We start from the raw sequence: 24970 nt of genomic DNA on the forward strand, positions 1-24970 counted from the left end.
TGAGCTGAAGTCTGACGCCCAACCGACTGAGCCACCCAGGCGTCCCGCTGTTGGCTTTTTTAATTGACAAAGGAAAGTGATCCCACGGAGGGCTTAGGCTCCCCTCCTCTGGCACCCCGGTTGTCAGGTGTGGCTTTGCTCTCTGCTCATGTGGGTTGTGTGTCATGCGGAACTCACAGCAGCTCAGCTGCAATGGGTCCTGCTTTGAAGGGTTTGAGCCAGGGCTGGGTCCACTCTTGCCCAGTCTCTCATAAACAAACAGCCTCTTCTTCAGCCTTTCCGGAATTCCTCCCCACGCCAGCCTGCCTGTAAGAGTGCATATGCTTTAAATGAGCACCTCCATGGGTTGTACAGTGGGCCCAGCCATACCATTAGCATCCATGTCAAGAAGCTATGCCAGTACCCCAATGTCCCCTGTGTCCCCTCTTGTCCCCCAGACCAGGTGGCCCTGCCCTGACTTCTGTCCTAATGGATGAGTCTTGCTTATTTCTGGTTTCTGTACGAGTGCTGAGCAGTGTGCTGTCTGCCATGGGGCTCGCTTGTGTCATTTCCTGGACACTGGCACACGCACAGTGCCAGGTGTGGTAAGCAGGGGTGGGGCATGGCCCAGCACAATTTGTTAGAGTTTTAGAAAATTCAGTGACTAGCCAAGAGGGAGACTTGTCCTCCAGACAGATACCAGAGCATGTGCCAAAGCTGAGAGGCTTCATGAATGACAGGTCCCTGCAGAGACCTGGGACTGGGTGTCTGGGTATGGCTGAGGTAGGAAGCCCAGCATGGACCGAATGGACGCCCAGTAGCTGGGAGGCAAGGGGGTCCGTACCGCACAGTACCCACCAGAGCAGACCACAGGCTGACCTGAGAACTAAGCCAAAATACAACCATACAAGGAAGCCCAGGGAAACGGGCTCTAACTTGGGGACAGGGAGGGTTGCTGCTCTGTAGTAGGAGTGGGAAAACTTGTGGTAAAGTAACACAGTTTCCGATAGGCAGTGCCACAGGCAAGGCTACGAGGCAGGGCAGTACGGGAAGAAAATATTTGCAGCTCCTGGAGCAGACAGGTTGTGAGCCTGCCCACACCACATGTACCTCACTACAGATTGCGCAATAAAAGCCCAGGATCCTGTACCCAAATTGGTGATTTGTGGACAAAGGCGTGCAGGTGGCTGTAAGATGCACAACCCCTGGGATTTGCCAGTGAAACCATGGTGAGGGTGTTTCCTGCCACCCTGAGGAGGGCTGCCATGGCAGGTTGTGGTGCTGGTCAGGACACTCCTCTTGCACAGCAGATGGTACCTGTGCCGGATATTTGGAGGGAGTTGGGCTCACCTAAGAGCATCATCCTCTCACTGGCCATTCTGCCTCCTGGGTCTCTGTACCCTCTTCAACCCATTTGCAGAGCATGTGCACACGGCTCCCCTGTGGCATTCTGCAGGGGGTAGAAACTTGATGGGACCAAAACACCGGGCAGAGCCAAGAGGTAGAGTGAAGGCACGTGTCCCCTGGGAAAGCTGTGCAGCAGCTAGCAGGCTGGGGGTCATTGTCCCTCAGTGAGGACAGGTGTGCACGGCCAGTCAGCAGGAAGACAGGACGTCAGGGTAACCCCACAACGCACACCCATACTTTGCTGAGAAAGATCTGGAAGCATATAGCTGACCAGATACGGGGCTCTTGTAGAATGTTTATGCTTGGAAACTTTCCAGATGAGAGTGTGCTCCTGGGTAACCTGGCTGTGGAAACCACAATCATAGACTCCGCTGGTCCATGGGAGCTGCTGGTTGTGGCTGCAGGGGGCATGGAGCCTTGGGCTGGGGATGGATGAGAGGGCAGCAGATGTAGGAGGACAGGTGGGACAGGAGGAAGGGAAGGGAGCAAGCCTTGGTGCAAACGCTGGAGGAGAGGATGCTGGTCGGTGTGGGGTGAGTGGCTGGCACAGTCAGTGTGTGCTGCCCATTAGCCCCCAGGCAGTGTGGGGCCGGCGGCTGTGTGGCATCAGGAATACATAAGAGGGAGATGGGCGACCCAGCAGTACTGAGGTCTGTCCCATCCCCCTGCCAGGTCCTTCCCCGTCTGGGCTGGCAGTGACAGTGAGGTCCTATCAGTGTGGCCCTAGGCCCCTCTTGCCTACTCTCCCAGTGAGCCTCCATGAGGTTGCTGACCTGCCCTCCCTGGCCAGGGAAATAGATCTTCACCATTGGTCAGTCCAGGTGCCAGGCCTTGTCCCCACATAGCCCTCACCTGAACCATTGCAGCCGTCACTACATCTCTTGGCATGTGGCCCTGGCCCATCTTTGGCCAGGCTATCTGCCTGCCTGCTTGAGTTGTTTTCTTGTCACGCTCTTGTTAGATGCCACATGGAGTGAGGTTTCGGGCTTGACTCAACTGAGGAGCCTGGTTCTTCTGAAAGAGGGAGTTTACCTGGCTGAACTTGGCCATTAGGATAGTGCTGTTGGTTTCTCTGGGAGGCAGGGGAGGAAGAAGGAGGCCTCAGCTGGAGAAGGCAGGTTTCAGAGGCAGCGGGTGAGCAGGCAGAATAGAGCATGCAGAGAACTCTCGAAAGCCTTATCAGCAGATGGGCTGGGAGTGCCTGGAAAGCTTCCGTGCTTTGCAGCCAGCACCGTGTGCTAAGAATAACTGGTGCCGAACTCATGACCCATTCTTCCGGTTTTGCAGAATTCTCAAGTGGTTAGGGCAGAGGAAAGCAGGAGTTATGACCTGGGAAGACTTCCTCTAGGTTTTTCAGAGAGAAAGGGGAAGCCCTTGGCTTTGGTTTGAAGTAAACTTCTTGCTTTTGCCTCACACCTCGTAGGTCCTTCAGGCTGGGGCTCAGGTGTGCTGAGGGGCTCCAGGGGTGTGCAGGGAGCGCAGGCCTGTGCTGCACAGGTGCTTACCTTGGATCCGCCCAGGCTCCCGGTGGAAGACGGGGCAGAGGTGCACCCTCAGGCTGTCACCCCAGGGGACATGGTGCTTCCTTCCACAGGGCTGTTTCTAGGCAGGCCAAGGACACAGCAGGAGGCCGAGGCTGAATGGGTAGGTGTGAGGCGGGCGGTGGGTGTGCTGCTCCCAGTACAGCCTCATGCGCCTGCTTGGCCTGAGTCACAGTCCCTGGGCTGGGGGCCTTTGTCGGATGGCATCAGAGAACGTACTTCCAGAGCTGCAGCCTTTCTGTTTGCTGCAGGACTTTATGCTGAGCCCTATTTAATGCCAGAAAAGTCCTGGGTAGTTTTGTACAACAGAGTTGTCTTGGCCATGCTCACAGATTTTTATGTGAAATCTTGGTTATGACAAAGATTGCCTGGTTGCTGTGTGCGGTGAGGAGAGTCTGTGTGAGCTGTGGAATGTGGCGTCGCTAGGAACCCGTGGTGAGGATGCTCCAGAGGCATGGAGCTTGAGCAACTGACTGCTGATGCCACCTCCTCACCAGTGGGGCCCAGCCCCGTGGTTTTCTTTACCGAGCAGTCCAGGCCATAGTAAGTGTCTCTTCCAGTGCACACAATTAGCATGAAGTGATTTGTTCCCACCCCCGCCAGCCACTGTGCCATGCAGGTATCTTGGACACTTGTCAGGACAGCTGGCCACCTGACAAGCTTCACTCTCTAGCCCCATTGCTCATGTGGCTTCCCCTGCACGGCCTGGGCCATTGTCTGGGATCTTCCATCCCTGTGGGCAGCTCTGAGGCCCGGCTGTACCCTTGAGTGAGACAGCAGCCCCAGTGGGACCGTGTGTGGACATGGTGACTTTTTTTGTCACCGATCACTAGCTTTCCCAGGGGCTTCTCAGGCCCTGGGGTGGGTCGACCACTGGGAGAATGGTGAGGCCACCAGGGCCACTGCAGTGGGCATGCCGGTTTCTGAGCATTTCTGTGATGTGGCTGGGTGGAGGGGGTTATGGATGTGCCAGGGCAGTGAGGATGTGCGGTGCTGGGGGTGTCTGGCCTTCTGGGGGCCTTCCTGGGAACATGTGCAGGGTCAGGAGGCCCACTTGATTCCAGTACCCCACATGTGCCTGCTCCTTCCCTCTGAGTACAGCATCAGATGGCTACCCCGTTGCCAAGGCACATGGGCAAGGCTCCTAATCGGACCCCCTCAGCACCCTCCTGCCTGTCTCTTCCTCCAGCTGTGGGCTGGCCCTGGCTCTCTGGGGTGAGCCTTGGCTTATGGGCTTCCATGGGCATCCAGATACTCCATGAAGTCTTGGGCTTGCATGCCTCATAGAGGTGGGGACCAGTGGGGTGAGGATGTCATTGAGCCCAGGCATGCTTCTGCCCAGGACACCACCCTCCCTTACACATTTTACCAGCTCTGGTGTCCTTTGAGGGTAAGCTCCCCAAAACAAGCAGAGAAGCCACCTAGCATGGATGAGCCCCAGCCCCACCTGGCATGGTGGGGTCTATTGAAGCCGTTCCCCCTCCCTTTCCCACGGTGCCAGCCTCAGAACTGTGGAAAGTGGAGAGCAGTGTTTTCTTAGTGTCCCAAGTTGCCAGGCAGGCAGGCATACAGCAACGGGGGCAGGATACTGTTTGCCACTGTTGGCGGTTCCAGCCTCCCGCCTATCCTGTGTTCAGCCCGTGGTGGCTGTCTCCAGAGCTTGCTCTGGGAGCCCGGAAAGTCAGCCCTGAAGGTGGCCCAACAAACAGAGTGTCAGGTAGCATTTCATCAGGGCCTGGGTGGGGGCATGCTGGGAAAAGGGCCTTGCACCCATGGGACCTGCCCAGGTGAAGGAGGGTGCTGGCATGGTGGGAAGTGAAGCCGCGAAGGGGTGGGGCCGGTGGGCAGCGGGCCTGGCTTGAGTGGGGGGTGAGGGATTGGAGAGAAAGGCAGTTCCTGATGGTCCCCTCCCCAGGGGCTGGCTTTCCTCTGGTCCTTCCCTCCCAATGACCACGTCTTCATCGAGGCCGCAGCCCTGGGCTTTGTGCCCACAACTCTGGCGCCAGGCTGCCTGGAGACTCATCAGTGGCCTTTCCTCCAACCGCAGAGCCCTCCCCACTACCACTGTCTGGAGGGCTGGTCTGCCACCCACACAGGCTGGCTAGGATGGTGAGGTCCTACAGCCAAGTTGGAGGGCTCTGCTTCTGGCTTGTGAGCTTCAGTAGCCAGAGCTGCTCCCGGCCAATGGCCTTGCTCAGTAACTGGGCACACAGCCCAGAGAGGTGCACAGCAGGCCAAGACATGATGACCTCTTCTGACAACCCAGAGCTGCATGTCCCTGGTGGGGCAGCATGTCCCTGGGGGAGCAGCCCTCAGAACAGCCCTCTGTCTCGGGGCTTCGGGTAGGTGGGATTTCAGAAGTGATGGGCTGGCAGGGTTTCCCACACTGACCATGGTTGGTCTGGTTGCCATAGACAGTGCCAGTTGGCCTCCTCACCTGGAGAATTCTCGTTTGTGGGAGAGACCAGCTCCCTGGGGGTGAGAAGGCCTACGTCTTCGGTGCTGGGCTACAGCCATGTGGCAGGTGGGACACTTAGGTCCCCAGGAGGTGCCACATGCTTCCTACCTCCCTGTACTGCGTTCTGGACAAGTTGGTCTGTCTCATTAGCTGTGTCTAATCTGCTAATTTAGAACCCACCGCTGAGGTGGGGTTGTTTTTTTTTTTAAGTTTATTTATTTTGAGAGCGAGACAGAGAGAGAGAGAGACAGAGAGCGCACAGGGGAGGGGCAGAAAGAGGGAGAGAGAGAATCCCAAGCAGGCTCTGCGCTGTCAGCACAGAGCCCGATGAGGGGCTTAAACTCACAAATGGTGAGATCATGCCCTGAGCCAAGGTCAAGAGTTAGGCACTTAACCGACTGAGCCACCCGGGTGCCCCCATTGCTGAGTTTTAATTCATGGTTACTATAGCTTCTGATTTCTCAAAGTCCTCTCCAGTGCTTTGCGAACCTCCTGATTTACTCTGTCTCATGTACTTTTGCTGCACATATTCTCAAGCTTTTTCTGCAGTCAGAGCATGGTTGGTTTACTAGACATGTGGGGATCACTTTTTGCTGGCTCTTATGGTGCTTTGTTTCATTATGTGGTTCTTTCTGACTGTCCTTCTCTTTGTCCTTGAAATGATTTGTGAGCCTTCTTGGAGGTTTAGCATGAAGATGAGAACTTTGGCTTGTCAGGTGCCTGAGGGCACTTACCCGTGCAGGAGCCACTCAAACCAAGTCTTGGCATGAGGATCCCTGGACCCCCAGTGCGGACTGGCTGTGCTCATGTGGCTTCTCAGGGATTCTCTCCCCTTCTGTGTGCTGTCCCTGTGGCCCCTTGGGGTGGCTGTGGATATAGTCCATCCTTACCCTAGGAGCATTGCCTTTCAGGGGCCCAGCTTCACCCTGACGGGGTAGAGGGAGGGGGTGGGTTTCCTACTTCATTCCCATCTTGGGGCAGCCCTGGGCCTTGTCTTTGGTCTCACTTAGCTCCATGGTCACCAGAGTCCGGTTTGCCCAGATGGACCAGTGCCTCAGGACAGGAATCATAGCCAGGGTACTCTGCTTTCTTTCCTCTCTGGGTCTTCATGTTCTCTGAGATATTGCCTAAATCTTGCATGACTTTGCTAGTTCTTGGCTGCTTTTAAGATTTTTGCATATTGTTTTAAGCATTTTGAGTTGTTTTTGCTACAAGGGTCAGTCCCAACAGCCTGCCCACCAGTATTGATATCAGGTGACCCTACGATGATGGCCCTAGTGGGCACTACCAGGGCACCCAGGGGTGGGAACCCAGCCTGCTCCTGTCAACTCGGGGCCCTCTTCCACATCAGGCACTGCTTTTGGCTCTGTCCTGTGGGGGCCAGTGGCCAGCAGCCCATCTCACATAGCTGTTCATCTCCCAGCATCCTGCACTTCTGCAGTGGCACTGGTCACCATGGTGACGTCTCACCTGCACAGCCAAGGGCTTTGCTGAAGATAGGGATTGTTCCCCTGAGGTATCACCAATGTCCGTACCTTTGGGGACAGGGAGGAACTTGGGGCTGAGTTGTGGGGGTCCCTCAAGGGCCTGTGGGAGCCAGTGGTGGCTAGCAGAGTGGATCCTTTCTCCCTGACTCCCTCCCCTCACTTCCCATCCCTGCCAGACCAGTAAGCAGAAATGAATGGAGAGGTAGGGACATGGTGTCATCCACACGAAGACCTACAGGTGGCTCTGAGCTGTGGTTGTGTCCATAGTGCCAGCCTCAGGCTTTGGCCCCTCCTTGGCTGTTCTGTGTTCTGTCACCAGCTCCCTTGCCACCTGTCCACCCACCCTCCCACTCTTGGGTACTGCCACAGCTTCGATGGCAGGATTGTTGTGGTGGGAACTTCCTTCTGTGAGTCCTGAAACAGAAAATGTTTTACTTCACAGACCCAAGAACTGGGAGCAATTGCACTGGCATCAGAGAGGGGCTCTAAGCTCTCTTCAGTTCCTACCCACCCCCACGGCTGGGGTAGGCTTCTCTTGGAACTGTTGTGTATGGATGGAAGAGACCCTAGCCTGGGGCAGTGAGCTGGAGCCATCCTTGGCCTACTCCTGCTGCTCCCATGCCTGGGGGATGGACTGTGCCAGTGCCCCTCATAGCAGGCTGGTCCCCCTCCCCTGTGTGGCTGCTCCAAGGCTTGGGGGCAGAGGGGCAGGAGAGGCAGAGTGTTCATGGTTTGTGTTGAAACCTGGAGCAAGGATGGGCAGTGTCTGGGCATCTCATTCTACCTTCTCTATGAGCTGGGGGCCAACTCATAGACCTTCTTTACAGATGTGATCCCTCAACCACCCAGGGCAGAGCCCAGACCTTGCTCTGGTAGGCACTGTGTGCTTAATACTCTTGGGGGACAGGCTACTGCACAGACCCTCCCCAATCCTAGGGCACCCCAGGCTAACGTGCTTGGAGCTCAGTTGCCTCCTCTAGACACACACATGCACACAGTCACACACACACATGCAGACGTGCAGAAGCACACATGTGCACACATACACAGACATGTCCTTATACTTACACATGTGCACAGACCCTCAGGCCTCACATACATGCACATACTTGCCCGTGAGGTTCTTTTGGGGGCATCTTTTTGGTCAGGGCATCTATGCAGCCTCTTTGCTATCCATTTCATGGCTGTAGGAGCTGGTTGTGCCCTGGAGTGGTGCCCTGGCTCATGCACACATACAGGACTAGAGACCCTCAAAGTCACCTCATCCCAGGTCAGTGGCCTCAGGATCTCATCTCTGTTCTCAACTTCGTTTGGGAAAAGACCTGCTGGTCCTAGAGGTCCCCAGGCACAGGGCCTGTGTGTGCAAAGGTATGCACTGAGTCCCCACTCCCCAGCACCTGGATGCATGTCCATATCACTAGCACATGTGCTTTGCCTCTTGTCTGCACCTGCTTACATGGGGTGTGCAGGGTCCTCTGGGTCCTCTGGGTCCCCTGGCTCTGTATGTGCTGTCATGAGGGCATATGCTGAGGGCCTGCTGTGGTCACTGCTGCAGAGCATCCCCAGGCCGGTTAGATATGATACAGCCCTGCCTTGAGGGGCTGGGGGGCTGGAATTGGTGCCATTTCCAGGGGCTAGGATGGATCAATCTGGGTGGTGGGCATGGAGCAAACCACAAAGCCACTCAGGTGTGATGTGGGAGGGTACCCACCTGCTGCCCCCGCCTCACCCCCCCCCCCCAACGTGGTTCTTGTTCTTGCTGCCATGGCCACTCTCCTGTGGTGTGTCAAGGGCCAGTGAGCATTGTAGGCATCAGGGGACAGTCTGACCTGTGCTGATATGTGTGAACATTTAAGGAGATGGTTATGTAGTGCTGGTGAGTGTCACAGTGTCTGGCACGTGGTTCTGCCATGTCGGTGAGGGTCAGGGATATCACAGAGGGGGTTCTGTTCTGGGCCAGGGAGCATTGCAGGTTCGGGAGGGGGCAGTGTTCTGTTGTCTGCCATTTACTCAATGCATTTTTTTTCCTTTTTTCGCAGACTGTGTGGCCCTGTGTGAACAAAGCTGCTCTCAGGGACCCATGTGCATCATCTTCTTTAAGTTTGATCCTCGCCCTGTTTCCAAAAATGCTTACAGGTAACCCCCTTGCTCTGTGTCTTCTGTCCTCTGTTTGGCATAGTGCCTGTGTAGGGACTGGCTCTACAGCCTGGGCCTGTCCTGTCCAACAGTGGTCACTCAGTGTGGGGCACAGCAGAGAATACCCCTTGCTGGTAGGAGCTCTGAACTGACATGCAGAGGTGCTGAGACTTTGCTAACAGTCACTGTGCAGGCAGGACAGAGGAGCAATGGGGTCCAGGTGGGAGTGCAGTTCTGTGGTCTCTGTAGGGGCACCAGGGGCAACAGAGCTGGCATGATGATGACTAAGAGCCCAGTTTGGACTGGCTGGTCTGTGTTGCCAGTGGGAAGTGTGGGTGCTGGTGCTAACACGTAGGGTCTGTCAGTCCTGAGCTAGGGAATGAGGATGGGGGGGGGTGGGGAAGCTGGGGGACCAGCAGAGGAGGTAGGGAACTGAGGCCAGAGAGGGGCGAGACGTGATCCAGTTCTCCCTGCTCCTCCCCATGACCCTGGGCTCTGGATGGTGCCCCTCCATCTCCCAGGTCACCCCAGTGGGAATCCATCCAAGTTTATCCAGGCTGAGGCTGAGAGGTAGCCCACAGCCAAAAGTGACATTCGAAACTGATCACTAGTACAATTGCCTGGGAAGTGTTCATTGTTTTAAAATCTGTACCAGGAATTATTTGAACGATTTTGACTAACTTCTCAGATTTGAGTCACCATGCAGAATTACACAGACACCATGCTGCCTAACTGTGCTTAATGAAACTCATTCCAGGCCAGGGGCTGGGGAATGAAGAGTGTCCAGTGTTTCCTTCATGCAGAGGAGTGGACAGAGGGGCCAGGCCAGAGTCCTGGAGCTGACCCTGATTAGCCCCCAGCAGCATGAGCTGTATGAGTCAGGATGCAGTGGGTGGGATCCAGGTGCAGTGATTTAAGCAGGGAAGTGTAACAGACAGAATTATTAACTGTAACAGGATTGGAATACCCTGGGCAGAGCCCTGTCCTCGCCCCCAGGCTGAGATTCAGACCTTGCTGGGGGCACAGCCATGGCGCACTAGATAACAAAGAAATCTCTGGGGTGCCACGGGCAGCAGAACTTGCTTGGAGTCTGCCCTCTAGGGTGCTGGCAACTGTTGCAAGAGGATGCTGGGGGAAGGCGCTGGCCACTGGGTACATGCGGGAAGCCACAAGTGTATCTGGACTGATCTTAGGGAAGCCACACATGTTGCGGGAATGTCCTGAGGAAGCACATTGCATCCAGGAAAAGAAGCCTCTCCACCTGCAGTGTCTCTCCAGTGCCCTCTACTGATAAAACCTAATATGATACTAGCCACAAAGTTCAGCTCCTTTATCATGAGGAGAAAATGAAGGGCAAATTTGGGGCTGAGACATAATAAATGGATAACTGACATAATCTACCCCCTTGCTACTGAGGTTTCATGTGTGCCCTTCTATGCTCACATGAACTCTTACACACTGATAAAATGACTCTCCTTCCACCTGACAAATGCAGAATTTCTCACACATTTTGATAGCAGTCTGACAGTTACTGAGTCTGTTGCTGGCTATATCATTACTTCTAGATTTAGGGGCAGCCTCACTAGATATGCTGTTTCTGAAGGTTACCTCCAATCTCCTGCAAGTGTGGGAGGAGGAAGGAGGTCTCTTGCTTTCGCTCAGGACCTGTGCATCACTGCTAAGACCTCTCCTTATAGTGATTCATGGGTTGTGATTCAAGATGGCCTCAGTGTTTCTCTCCAGTGTATTTCAAAGCTCTAAGCCAAAAACTATATATGCCACCTCTGGTGACTGACCAAATACACTTGGTGTTTTCCCTGTTGCGGGAGGGCAAGAGGGGCTTCTGGTGGCTGGTCCTGTTCTTGCTGTGGGGCTGTCTGGCCCATGAGAATGGGTGGGCTGCAGGCCCTTGGTATCTGTGCTTCTGTACGTTTGTGATGTGAGAAAAGGATGGGAGGAGCAAGGAGGAGGCTGCCTCGGGAGGTACACTGCAGCAGGGCCAGTGAAGAGACACCTGGTGAGCCGCGCCTAGGCTCATCAGAGATTACAGAGGGGCTCCCGGTGCCTGCAGTGAAATGGGGAGCAGGCCAGGCTCTGGGGCCATCAGCGTGGTGGGGAGATCCTGGCTATGCAGTGCTGCCAGGAGCCATCTGGGCCAGCAGGGCCTGCCCCATTGCCCCTTACTTGGGCTCCCTCCTGCTTTAGCCATCCCTGTCCTGGCCTGGGATGCACCAGCCTCTGCCTGCCGCCTTAACATCCGCTGCTGTGTCTTCATCTTACCCCCATCTATTAACTGGCAGGAATGGGAGTGCGTGCTGTTCTAACCATTTACAAGTGTCCAGCACAGTGGCATTAAGCACATTCACATTATTGTGCAAGCATCCCCACCGTCCATCTCCAGAACTCTTCATTGTCCCCAAATGAAACTCTGTCTCCACTGAACACTAACTTTCCATTGTTCCCACCAGCTCCTAACAACCACAGTTCTAATTTCTGTCTCTATGACCTGGACTATTCTGGGGACCTCATTAGTGGAATCATAATATTTTTTTGTGACTAGCTTGTTTGACGTGGCGTAGTGTCCTCAAGGTCCATCCCTGGTGTAGTATTGTCAGAATCTCCCTCCTTCTTATGGGTGAGTAACAGCCCATTGTATGCATGGACTGTATTTTTATCCATTCATCCATTGATGGACACTTGGACTATTTTCACTTCTTGGCTGTAACGCTGCCGTGAAGATTAGCGTTCAAGTGTCTGTTCGAGTCCTGCTTTCCATTTTTTTGTGTATGTACCCAGAAGCAGAATTGCTGGATCATATGGCAAGTCTGTATTTGACTTTCTGAAGAACTGCCAAATTGATTACCTCAAGTATCTTTGATGGCCATGCAATAGGCTTCCCAAGCCATGTCAGCCCGTGTCCTGTTTGGTGGCAGAGTTATGTCTTCACAGTGTGTCATCATTGAGTGCCGTCCAGACCAAGTCCTTTTGCGCCAAGCCAGACAAGCCAGGTGCTAGTGCCACCATCCACTTGGACTCTACTGCCCATAAAGCTGGTACACAGGGCTGGGACCCATTGAAGACCCTGTGCTCCATGCGCTCTCTTGGGCGCCCTCAATATCATCACGTGTTCAGTAGCCTCTTGACCCTCAGTGTAATGGGAAGTACCTGTTTTTATTTGTGGGTTATGCTCATCCCTGAAGTTAGTGTTGCTCCAAGGTCAGATGATTGTAGAGGGGACTTTTTAAAAAAAAATATTTATTTATTTATTTTGAGAGAAAGTGTGCATGAGCGGGGGAGGGGCAGAGAGGGGGGAGAGAGAAGCAGGATCCATGCTGTCAGTGCAGAGCCCAGCATGGGGCTCTATCTTATGAACTGGGAGATCATGACCTGAGCTGAAATCAGATGTTCAACTGACTGAGCCACTCAGGTGCCCCAAAGGGGACTTTCATAGCTGGAATGGTGGCCATCATTGCCATATAAAGTTGACCTTTAAACAACATGGATTTGAACTGTGTAGGTCTACTTACATGCAGATTTTTTAAAGTACAGTACTGTAAATGTATTTTCTGTTCCTTATAAATATTTTTAAGATTCTTAATTGAAAAAAAATTTTTTTAATGTTTATTTATTTTTGAGAGAGACAGAGCATGAGTGGGGGAGGGGCAGAGAGAGAGAGGGAGACACAGAATCCGAAACAGGCTCCAGGCTCTGAGCTGTCAGCACAGAGCCTGACGCGGAGCCTGAACTCACAAACTGCGAGATCATGACCTGAGCCAAAGTCGGATACTTAACCTACTGAGCCACCCAGGTTCCCTTAAGATTTTATTTTATTTTTTTTAAAGTAATCTCTATACCCAATGTGGGACTCGAACTTATTGCCCCTAGATCAAGAGTCGTGTGCTCCTTTATTTTCGGTAGCTTACTTTATACTAAGAATATGGTATGTAGTACACATAGCATATAAAATATGTGTGAATCAACTGTTTACATAATTGGTGAGGTTTGTGGTGAACAGTAGGCCAGTAGTAGTCAAGTTTTGGTGGAGTCGAAAGTTATATGTGGATTTTTGACTGTGCAGGGAGGGAAGTTGATGCCTCTAACCCCTGTGTTCAGCGGTCAACTGCATATGTAAATATTAACTTAAACGTTTCCTCTCTGCCCTACAGAAAAGACTGAAACATCCTCACTTTTGATGCTGTGGGCAGTGTCATCCATGGCTCTGCCGTTGCCAGATGCTGATCTCATGGGAATGTGTTTTTTGGCTTCCCAGAAGTCAGTCTCTGGAAGACGAGCCTGTCCCTGTCATGCCCTCCTAGGACTGACCCAGCGATGTTGCCACTTTGCTGGCCTGTTGTGAAAGATGTGGCTCCTGAAGCATCTCTTCTTCTCTTGGGCCTCATTCAAGCATCATATCCTCTGTTTTCCCACAAGAGAAAGTGTGGCCCATTGCACAACATGTATCTTGTGATCTGTCTGCCCAGATGTAGCAGTTATAGTCTGTTGCTGAGTGGCACTCAGGGGGCCCAGGAAGGGAAGGGGGAGCCAGCGCAGCACGTGCTCAGGGAGTGAATGTGAGAATGGCACCTTCTGCAGAACATCTCCAGGCCTGATACTGGGCTGGGCCCTGGTGTCATGGATCCCATGGGTCTACACCTCCCATCCGCCATGTCACTGCATCTCGCTGGTGGGGATGCCCATCCCTCCAGAGGTGGCAGCCATCCCCATGTCACATTCCACTGGTCCCTCCCCTCCAGGCACTTCCCTGGCATGACCCTCCAAGAGCCCTTGGGCCTTCCTGTCTGTCTTCTTGGTGCTGAGCTGGCCCTGGAAAGGTGGGCTCCTTGAGTGTCACTCTCTCCTGGGGTCACCCCTGACATGGTGCATCATTACCCCTGCCCAGGGGTGTGATTCCCCTGGGTGGTCCCAGCCTCTGCCTTCCATGCCTGTTGTTACCTGCCACTTAGAACCTCCATTTTTTGGTGACAGTTACCCAGTGTGAGGACTGTCTGAGTGCCTGTTGGTTCTGCTTGTTTTTAATTTTAGTACCAATATCTGCAGCACTCCAGCAGGGAGCATAACAGATAAGAAATTATGTTAGCAGCCTATAAGATGCTGACTTAGAAGTTTTGTGTGGGCTGCAGCCTTGCCCCAGGGTCCCAAGTGACCTTACTCCATAGAGGCAGCTGTATTCCCATGGGATTCCAGTTATTTCCCTGATTGTAAAGGGGTATGTCCTCTTTCAAAAAAAAGTCATACCCTACAAGCTATACAAAGTAAAATGGGAGCTCCCATAACCCTTGTGGCAGGCTGATGGCCACCAAGATTTCTGCCCCTGCGTACATACCTGTGTCATCTGTTCTCGTAGTTGTGTGTGGGACCATGGGGCTAAATGTGAAGGGATTTTGCCAATGTAATACAAGTCCCTAATCAGTTGACTTGGAGTTCATCAAACGAGAGCGATCCTGGATGGGCCTGACCCAGTCAGGAGAGCCCCCAAGTGGGACCAGGCCCCTCCTGAAGAGGTTAGCTGCCATGCTTGGAGGGGCCCACAGCCGGGAACTGGGCGTGGCCTCCAGGAGTTGAGTGTGACCCCAGCCAAGGATGGGAATTCTGCAGTAACCTCAGGAACGTAAGGAGGATGCCAAGCCTCAGTGAGACCCTGCCAGTCGGCACCTCGAGTGCCACCTCAGGGGGCCCTGAGCAGAGTACCCAGCACAGCCTGGCCTGCACTCCTGACTGCAGACTAAGATAAGAAGTAGGTGTTTCTCTAAGCCGCAATGTTTGGCAATTTGTTAGGCCACATAGAAAACCAGTACACTCCTGATCAGGTAACACCGTCCTGGCCATCACCTAACCACCATCTTTATCAAAATGTTTGTTTAGACTCCAGAGCTAATTCCCTTTATTGGCTCCAGACTGTAGGGGCTGCTGGGTGAGCTGTCACATCCTTCTGGGGGCTTCCATGTCACTGCTGGTGACATCACTAGGCCATGGGCCCATGCAACTGCTACCTGACACTAAACTGTCCCCAAATGGTGCACAGACTCACCCCCCGCCACCAGATGGTGCATAGGCCCACCCCAGATGGTATACTGACTCAGCTTCTAGAGGTGCACAACTCATCCCCCAGATGGTACACACCCCTCCCCCAGATGGTGCACTGACTCACCCCCCAGATGGTGTGTAGACTCTACCATCCCAGATGGTGCACAGACACCCCCCCCTTCAAGATGGTGAGCCGACTCCATCATCCCAGATGGTGCACACTAACCCCAGATGATACACAGACTCATCCCCCCAGATGGTGTGTAGACTCACTCCCCCAGATAGTGCACAGACTTACCCCCTCAGGTGGGACACAGACCCACCTCCCAGATGGGGCACAGACCCACACCCAGGTGATGCACAGACACCCTCAGTAGCAGGGTGAGGAGTGCCTGTTGGTGATGAATAATTAGCAGTTTCAGTTATTAGAACAAAACAAAGCCATGGGTGACTTGCTGTCCTCAGAGCCCCTGACTGTGGTTGGCCTATGCCCTGCCCCTGGGTGCTATGGCACAGATAGACTTTTATTGGTATTGAAGTACCCAGAAGTGGTGAGTGAGGGAATACTTTCTCTTACTTGGAGCCTTGATGTGGGTACTCATCACACCCACATGTTTCCGAATTAGGTATTTAATGAAATCCCCAGCAAACCACTAGAAATTCAGCTAAATAGTGACTCTTGCGACAAAAATAACCCAGCAGTTAATATTTCTAGTTAATAACAAATGCATGTCACTGCTCCATGTTTAAAAATAGGAATTGAGAATCATAGGACAGAAGGTTCTGCTCAGTCAGCTTTTTTTTTTTTTCCCCCTCAATTTTTCCTTTTCTGGAGACTTATGTAAGAATCAGAACCAGAAGCCAACATCACCAGTCTTAATTCAGGTGCTGCCTTCCTGGCCTCCCAGCCTCCTGGCCTCTGCAGCCCCCTCTCCCCACAGGTATCGGGATGAGTGAGCAGAGGAGGGGTGCTGGGTGTCTGAAGGAGAACACTGTTTCCTGACCACAAGAAACAACCTCCACCCACAGGGGTTGGTGGGATGCCCGGCCCACAGAAGCAACCTGTGGGAGCAGTGCCAGCCAGGTTGGATCTGAAATTCAGTCGCAGAAGAAAGGGACAGAATAGATGTGGCAGGAGGCAGGGGTCTGGGCCCAGCTGGCTTCTCCCTAAGGCTGACTGCCTCAGCCAGGGGCTGGGGTCTGGCACGTGGAGCTACAGAAGATTGTTCTATGTGTGGCTGGGGTTCGTATCAGGGACAGTGACCTCCCCCCCGCAGGGGCCTATCCCTGAGACCTGGACCACTGTGTCAGGATAGAGAGCTATCGCAGGCCAGACAGGTGTCTTTAAGGTGGTGAGACTCCCAGGGCAGACCCAGAGGGTTTGATGGCCATCCATAGTCCTTGGCCATGTTGGTGCTTGTGGAGGTGCAGAGTTGGGTGCTCACCCTCTGTGCACAGGATGAAGGCACATCTGTGGTCCTGGGCTGTGGTGCCAGTGCCAGTTTCACTTTCAGTTTTATGAACTTCTTTGTTAACTCACATTTCACCACAAGCAAATGTTCATAAAAATCTAAGATTAAAATCAAAAATTATTTTTGGAAACTTTTTAGGATCTGACCACATATTAACCCCAGCATGGCCACAGGCTGCCAAGCCATAGCTCCTGGCTCCACGTCCTCTGTGCACCTGCCCATGGTGTTCAGGACCCTTTGGCAGTCACTTCCTAGACCCAGAGGTCTCATGGATGTAGCAGGAGTGGACCCCTTCCATTCAGTCACTGTCTATGGCCTTATTATATTTTAAATGGCAAAGCTGACTAGAAACTTTTGAAACTAGAACTCTTTTGAAAACACGGACATCTTTTCTACTTGCCCACAAAATACTTGTTTGATTCATAATGCAAAAATCTAGAGAAACGCGGAAATCCTTACGTTATGCGCTTCCTTTCCCCAAACACCCCAGAACACAGGACAGCAGCTTCCAGAGTTCCTGCGCTTGGCTGCCGGCTACACGCGTCCCCAGGGCCCTTCTGAGAGGCATGCTTACACTTCCAGGAAGTTCACGGGCTCACTGGGGGTGGCCTCAGGGGAAGGAACACATGGACAGAGGGGGAGTACCTCTGCCACCTGAGCACCTGGGACATGCTTGGTGCCAGCTGCTCAGAGCCCTCCCCCGCACAGGGCCCTGATCTTGTGGCCCTTTTTGGGTGGGTAGGAATATGCAGGGTGGGATGGGATACGTACCTTCACCCAGCATCTGCTTGTTTCTTTGGCAGGGCCCTGGGGCACAGTCTTGGCCAGAGGCTCCCTAGGAAACAGCCCTATCTGGTGCCATCACTGACCTTTGTCTCCTGAGGGTTCCTGTCCTCACTAGGACTTGCCTATGTTGCTACTGAGGCGAATTCTTTGGTAACAGGAGAAATAAAACATGGCTTTTCTGTTTTCCCCTGAGACCCTTAGTCATCCTTTCTCTTTCAGGCTCATCTTGGCGGCCAACAGGGATGAATTTTACCACAGACCATCCAAGTTAGCAGACTTCTGGGGGAACAACAATGAGGTCCTCAGTGGTGAGTTTTTCCTCCCAGGGGGGTGGCCACAACATGGCAGAAAGTAGGCACCCCCAAGTGGTTTTATCTGTTCCTGGTGCTGCTTCTGAGTATAAATGTGGAATGAGTAAGTGGACACTCATGGGGCAAGCTCCCAGTTTGGGGTCTGAGGCCAGCATCGGGGCAAGCAGCCCCAGAACTGTTTACCCAGCACTGTCCACATGGTTTCATGTGTTGTGGATTCCCACAAAAGTAGCTGGAAGGATCAGTTGGTTTTATTTGGATTCATCTTTTCACTGTGGGCATATGGTTGGGTGTGTATGAAATGCAGGTTCACACTCGATCACTCTATGAAGCATCATAGTTGTGTGTGTGTGCTTGTATGACTGCACTTATGCCTCCATGTTTTTGTTTTTTGTTTTTTGTTTTTTAAATTTTTTAATGTTTTTTCATTTTTGAGAGAGAAAGAGAGAGTGTGTGTGTGCACGCGGGATAGGGGCAGAGATTGAGGGAGACACAGAATTTGAAGCAGGCTCCAGGCTCCGAGCTGTCAGCACAGAGCCTGATATGAGGCTCAAACTCACGAACCATGAGATCATGACCTGAGCCAAGGTAGGACGCTTAACTGACTGAGCCACCCAGGTGCCCCACACCTGCACTCATTTCTGTTTACACACCAGCACCCCTTGCTCCAGAACTGGCCTGAATTTGGGGAGTAGAGGCTTGGTTGGGGCATATTCAGATGGGAACTGCCTGAGGAGTTGTCATGGAGGTAACAGTCATGTCTCCTGCCAGTCCAGGTGGCAGCCTCCCTGAGTCCCTTAGAGTGCAGTTCCTGCCCATGGGGCAGGCAGGGGTCTACTTAGAAAGATGTGGACAGGTGTTGGCCAGGCCAGGGGTCCATCTGTCTGTAAGCCAGGCATCAGGGAAGCACAAGAGAGCCTGGCAGAGCTGACAGGGATGCTCAGGTGCCCAGTGGGCTGAGTGGGTGGCCTCAGAGGCCTGGGGAGGCTGTGTGTGCCCTGCTTTGCCTGCGGTAGCTAAAAGCTCGACTGGGAGCACTTGGGTTGGCTCAGTTGGTTAAGCATCCGACTCTTTGGCTCAGGTCATGATCTCACAGTTCATGAATTTGAGCCCTACAGTGGGCTCATGGCTGACAACCCAAAGCCTGCTTAGGATTCTCTGTCTCCTTCTCTCTCTCAAAATAAGTAAATAAACAAAACAAAACAAAACAAAAACTTCAAAAGTTTTAAAAACCTTAAAAAATTTTTTAAAAGCTTGACTGTGGAACTTCCATGGAAGGCCTCCTGTGTAGACTGGTCAGGTGGTTGTGTGAGGAAAACCCTGCCCAGGCTGGATCGTCCTGGTGCCATGTGGGAGGACAGGAGTGGGGAGACTAAGGAAGGGCAGTGTTGTGGACAGGAAGTCTGGCAGGTGGTGGGGAAAGTTGTTGTGAGTCTGTGAAGGAGGCTCCACTCACTGAGTGCAAGAGGGAGAAGAGGCTGGGGCTCTGGACTGTGTATTGGCCTCATCAGAAGCTGCACAGGAGACATGTGAACTGAAGGGTGGGCTGGGACAGGCAAGGAGACCCCTGTATGTAAGCTCTAGGCACCGCAGGACAGTAATCTGGGTGAAGGGGGTGGCTTGTGTGTGGGGTCCTCAGCTGGGCCAACCACGGCTCTCCCAGAAGTGAAGGGGCAGGCCTGAGGGGCTATGTGATGAGGTTCTGAGGGGAACCTACGGGCCTGGCCAGTACCATGCTGGCCATTCCTGGGCTAGGATGGAATGGGAGGGGGTCATGGGGATGGGGCAGTCTGTGCATGTCGCTGTTGCAGGGCATGATTGGGAGGCTGTAGTGGGGGGGGGGGACGAGGGGGATGAGGCCCTGATGGCACTTTTTTTTAATGCTTATTTATTTATCTTGAGAGAGAGAAAGAGCACGTGCACGCACGTATGGAAGGGGCAGAGAGAAAGGGAGAAAGAGAGTCCCAACCAGGCTCCAGGCTCAACATGGAACCCAACACGGGGCTCTATCTCACTACCCTGAGATCATGACCTGATCCGAAATCGAGATTCAGACGCTTAACCAACTGAGCCACTCAGGTGCCCCATCTTACATTTTCGTACATGGTGTGAGGTAGGGTTTGAGGTTCCTATCTCTACATCTCCCCAGTTCTTCTAGTCTTATTTATTGAATAGATACTCTTTCCCCTGTTGCATTCCTAGGGCAACTTGGTTGAACACATGTGTGTGGGTCTATTCTAGACTCTCTCATGTCCCATTGATCTGTTCCTCTGTCTTGATGCCAACGCCACACTGTCTTGATTACTGCAGGTTTTTAAGCAAGTTTTGAAATTAGGCAGGATTAAGTCCTCCGGCTTTGTTCTATCTCAGAACTTCTTTATCCATCCTGACTTCTTTGTGTATGCACATAAATTTTAGAGTCAGTGTAGTAATTTCTATAAAACAGAAAGCTTGCTAGAATTTGAATTTCAGTTCTGTTCACTCTTTTAGTCATTTGGAGAGAACTGTCATCTTACCAATATTGAGTCTTTGGTTGAAGAACAGGACATATTTTTCTCTCTTAATTAGAGCTGCTTGACTTCTCTCAGCGCTGCTCTGTGGTTTTTGGTCTTTAGGTGTTACACATTTTTCTTTAAATGTTTTCCTACTTTTTGGTTTGGTTTGGTTTAGTGCTATTGTAAATGGTATTATTAAATTTTCATTTTCTGATTTTGCTACTGTTTACTTACTAGTTCTCGTAGATTTTTAAAAATTAATTTATTATTATTATTTTTTAATCTCTACACCCAAAGTAGAGCTTGAATTCAGGACCCTGAGATCAAGAGTCATAAGCTCTTCCAACTGAGCCAGCCAGGCGCCCCCTAGATATATCTATATCTATATCTATATCTATATCTATATCTATATCTATATCTATATATCCATATATCCATATATCTATATATCTCTATCTCTATCTCTATCACCTATATCTGTACATCTATATCTATATCTATCTATGTAAATATAAATTTTTTTTTGGTTGAGGGGGTAGATTCCTTTTGGATTTTCTTCATATGTTATCCTGCTGTCTATAAACAGACAGTTTTACTTCTTCCTTTCTGATCTTTATATTTCTTATTTCTCTTATTGTTATAACTTATTATTATAAAAATGACATTTTAATGACTTAGTTGCTTTTACCCCAATCTTCAACTAAAATGATCCTCTAGTCTAGTAAGATGCTTTCCTGTGGCTTTAAGGGCCTCACTGACCCTGTGGCGAGGCCCCTTGGAGTACTAACCATGGCCTGGGCCTGTGGGGTGGGGATGAAGCTCACAGGTGGACCTGGATATACCCCGGACTCCTAGTGAAGTACCCACCCTAAGGACCTGTGTGTCCTACTGGGAGAGGACAGCCAGTGGCCCTGCACCTGATCCAGGGTGTGGGATTGGGGCATGGTGCCGTTTCTAGGACAGAGCTGACACCGTGCTCCCAGCCCAATGCCGGTCCAGGCACCAGCATGCATTCTGCATGTGCCAGGTTTTACTGAAAGCTTTCAGGGACTCCTGTGGGTATCAGATGTCATCCTAGGGGGCAGGGTCTCTCTCATGTGCCCTGTGGGCTTTGGGGCTGTCTTGCAATGAGGAGTTCAAGCCCCTGTCCCATAGCTAGGACTGCTGGACTGATTATGTGTCTCCCTAGGACATAGGGACAGGGCCGTGGTAAGTGCTACTGGTGGTGACACCGTCATCTGTCACAGGACTTGACATGGAGGAAGGCAAGGAAGGAGGCACGTGGCTGGGCATTAGCACACGGGGGAAGCTGGCCGCGCTCACCAACTACCTGCAACCACGGCAGGACCGGGATGCCCGGGGCCGAGGTACCATGGGGCAGTGGTGGAGCGGGCAGGGCAGGGGGTGGGCTTTCCTTGGGCACATGTAGACGCAGGAGGTGGAAGAAGGGGAAAAGGGGTGTTTCTGGTCCTGAGGCCCACTGGCTGCCATTACTGTGGGAACCACCTGCTGCCCGGCCCACGCAGCACCCACCTGCACAGATAGGGTTTGCCCCTCTCAGGGAACACTCTCCACATTTGTGCCCCAACCAAAGTGTCACTTCTGACTGTCGTCATTGTTCCCCACCTGTCAAATATTTGCAGAGCAATACCCCCGTGGAAGACATACATTGTTCCCACGGAAGATTTTTTTCCCTCATGCTGTACTTCATTAGGGGGTATAATTGAAGAAAAAAAAAATTAAAACCCAACAAAAACAGAGTTCTTGATGCAGACCTCCTTAGCTGCTAGGTCAACGAGACATGGTTGGCATGGTGGTGTTTAGCTCGTACCAGCCCCATGTCAGTCTCCCCATGAAGAGGGACTCAGCCCTGCTGCCTTGGCCACGTGTGTCTGTCCCCTACCCACAGGTGAACTTGTGACCCACTTTCTGACTACAGACATGGACAGCTTGTCCTACTTGAAGAAGGTCTCTGCGGAGGGCCACCTGTACAACGGCTTTAACCTCATAGCAGCTGACCTGAGGTGGGTCTGCTGGGAGGGGGATGGCACAGAGCTGGGTGCTGGGCTTGACAGGAAGTGGGGTTCCCACCCTGCCACTAAGCTTGGGGTACTGTGGTAGCCTCCCCAGGGACATTGCTCCTGTTGGACATGGTGAGGGTCCCGAGGACCAACCGACTATCATGGGGACTCAACGAACAGAGCTCAGGCTTTCTGTGGTGCCGTGAGGGCCACCAGCTCCTGCACGACAGCTGTAGCATGACTCCAGTGGGCATCTCCAGGCATGAGGTCTCCCCATGTCTGTGGCGAAGGAGTCCCCTGTTTTGGCGCTGCCCCTCACATGCCCTGCTCTCTGGTGGCAGAAGCGTCCCAGGCTAGAGAAGGAAGGTCCAAGCACCGCTGACTGGTGTGGAGCCCGGCACCACGGTGTGGTCGGGTGCTGCTGAGCACTGGAGCCTCACGGCGGCTTCTCCAGGGAGGCATGTCTGAGCCTGCAGCACAGCTCATTTCAGGTTCTGCAAGGCACTCAATGGATAGCTCCCTCGGCCTGTCTGGAGTTGTCAAGGGGCAACAAAGCTGTCCCAGCTGCCCACGGGCCCTGTCACCGGAGGACATGGACACTCGCCTGTACAGGCGTTTGGGGCAAGTCTTTCCCTACTTGGAGTCAGACAAGTAGGCAAGGAGCAGAGGCAGGTGGAAGGGTCCCCAAGGAAGCACGGGCCTGGAGCCTCAGGGGTGCCTGTGCTGGCTGAGAGTTAGGAGTCTGGCTGCTGGAACCCAGCAGAGGGCCTGGGCCATGTGGGAAAGTGGCATTTGGGGATGTTGCCAGGTCCACGTGAGGCACACAGAGGTGCAGCAGCCAGCAGTTAACCTGCCTGGCTGTTTGGGGGATGTGCTGAGCCCTTCATGTGCAACACTTGGCACGTCCTCACAGCCACCACCCTGTGTACACCTGATGTGGCTGAGCTCCGACAGGCAGCTGACATGGCTAAGACCCCTGCTGGAGTGACATAGGGCTGGGGTCTTGTGGTGCTTCTCTGGGCACCTGGCTGGGGGGTCCAGGTGCCTCTGGAGACAGTAGTCACATCCCATCAGGTGGGCACCAGGTTGGGAAGAAGCACTGCACGCACGGCCGTGGTGCCACTGGACACCAGCCGGTAGCATCTGTGTTTCTGGGCCGCCAGTGGCTGTAGCCTGGCTTCTCAGAGTGTGTTTATCTCTGTGACTCCCATGCCTGGACCCTGGCCACAACCCTGTATTAGCTCACACACCAGCTACCCTGCTCTGGACTTCCACAGGGCTGCCCGTAGCCCAGGGCCTATTGGTCAGCAGCATTTGCTGAGTGTCAGTTGAGAAGCGGGCACTGCCTGTGGTCCACTTCCCACTGCGGACACTGAGCTTTGTGGTGAAGTAATTGTTGGTGTTTGGTGCAGGTTAGCAGGAGTCATGCGGGACCCATGTCCCTGGCGGGGGGATCCCAGAGCCCGTGCCTAGGGCTGGCGGTCAGATGGCAGGCAGAAGCAGGGGGATGGCTGGGGTTGCATGTTAGGTGCCAGTCTCCCGCCTGGCCCTGTCTACAAGCGTGCAGACAAATGTGCAGACAGAAGAGTAGACGCTATTGACAGTCTTGGTGTATAAGGCAGATCACGTCAGGTGGAGGAGTGGTAATGTCACAGCCACGAAGGATGGCCAATGTGGAGAGGCCCTGGCTGGGTGTTCCCACCTCTGATGCCCCAGGGCCCATGTGCATTTCTCTGAGTAGGCCTTGCAGAGCTGCTGGAGGATTCAGGCATTTGTGGGAACAGCCCGACAAGGTGGGTAGGGTGTCCTGTGCTCCCTTCCACAGGACTTGTGCTTCAGAGATGTGGCCCAGGAACTGTAGGCGTTTTGTGTATTTTGCCCTTCGGTGAAGTGGGCATCCATCTCTCACATTCTCCCTCCCTGCTGCCCTCTCCTTGTGTGCCCCTGCTGCCAATGCCCCAGAGGTCAGTGGAGGTCATCAGTTTCCATCAGGGTAGGTGGTCAGTGCCCCATGGTTTGCCAATGACCAGATGCCTGTCCTGAGCCTGTTTCCTTCTACAAGGAGCCCTAGGCCCACTGTGCCTTAATTGTCCACTGCATGTGGACACACACCTGCCGCGTGGATAGTCGCATTGATGTGGAGGCTGAAGTGTCCATGGGAGGAGGTGGGTGCTGGCACAGACACTTGTTCCCTTGCCCTCCATGCTCCCCCTGTACAGGGACCACTTTGCCTATCTGTCATGCTGTGTACATCTGATCCAGTCTGGGAGACCAGTAACCCAGCAGGACTTGGTGCTCAGCAGCCATGTCAAGTGGCTGGGTGATGAGGGCCCTGTGCTCTGAGTGGATGCATGCATGGGCAGGTGGCTCCTATAGGTAGGACTTGGGCCCATCAGTGCCTGAACAGCTCTCCTGGCTCCTGGGGCCACAGGGGTGGACCATATCTCCCTAGACACAGCCCTCAAGGACGGGTGGCAGCCAGGGGAACCCAGCGGGTTATTCCCGAGGGCCAGGTGTGCAGGGCAGAGGCCAGAGGGAGTCAGTGGTAACCAAGCAGCCCTGGCGATGGGTGCCGGGAAGAAGTCAGGGCCGAGAAGAAAAGAATCCCATCATCATCATAGCTGGTCCCTAACTAGGCATGGGGAGAGTTGGTGTCCAATCCATGGGTCTTCATGCTTTCTAGGTTTTTGCCTACAAACAAAATTCCTGAAGTCATTAGCCAGATATCTTAAGAAATGAGCCAGTGGCTGTGGGGAGGAAGAAGATGAGCAGAATGTGAAGCCATGTGGGGCCAGAGTGGGCATTGCCGGTGGAACTCCCCGGTAGCCCCAC

General features: G+C 53.1%; 1 protein-coding gene across 5 annotated transcripts in view; it reads left to right on the forward strand.

Moving 5' to 3' along the window:
• Positions 1-24970, forward strand: part of TANGO2 (transport and golgi organization 2 homolog) — a 36301-nt gene that overhangs the window by 3217 nt on the left and 8114 nt on the right. For 4 of the 5 annotated variants that reach the window (XM_058693024.1, XM_058693025.1, XM_058693023.1 and 1 more), the window contains 4 exons: positions 8912-9008; positions 17531-17619; positions 21365-21484; positions 22027-22141. In XM_058693024.1, the coding sequence (XP_058549007.1) occupies positions 8953-9008; positions 17531-17619; positions 21365-21484; positions 22027-22141 (380 nt within the window). In that variant the 5' untranslated portion in view covers positions 8912-8952. Of the gene's footprint in view, positions 1-8911; positions 9009-17524; positions 17620-21306; positions 21485-22026; positions 22142-24970 lie in introns of those variants that run through there. The other variant, XM_058693027.1, reaches the window with a different exon arrangement.

Source organism: Neofelis nebulosa, chromosome 11, assembly GCF_028018385.1.
Source record: "Neofelis nebulosa isolate mNeoNeb1 chromosome 11, mNeoNeb1.pri, whole genome shotgun sequence".
Taxonomy (NCBI): domain Eukaryota; kingdom Metazoa; phylum Chordata; class Mammalia; order Carnivora; family Felidae; genus Neofelis; species Neofelis nebulosa.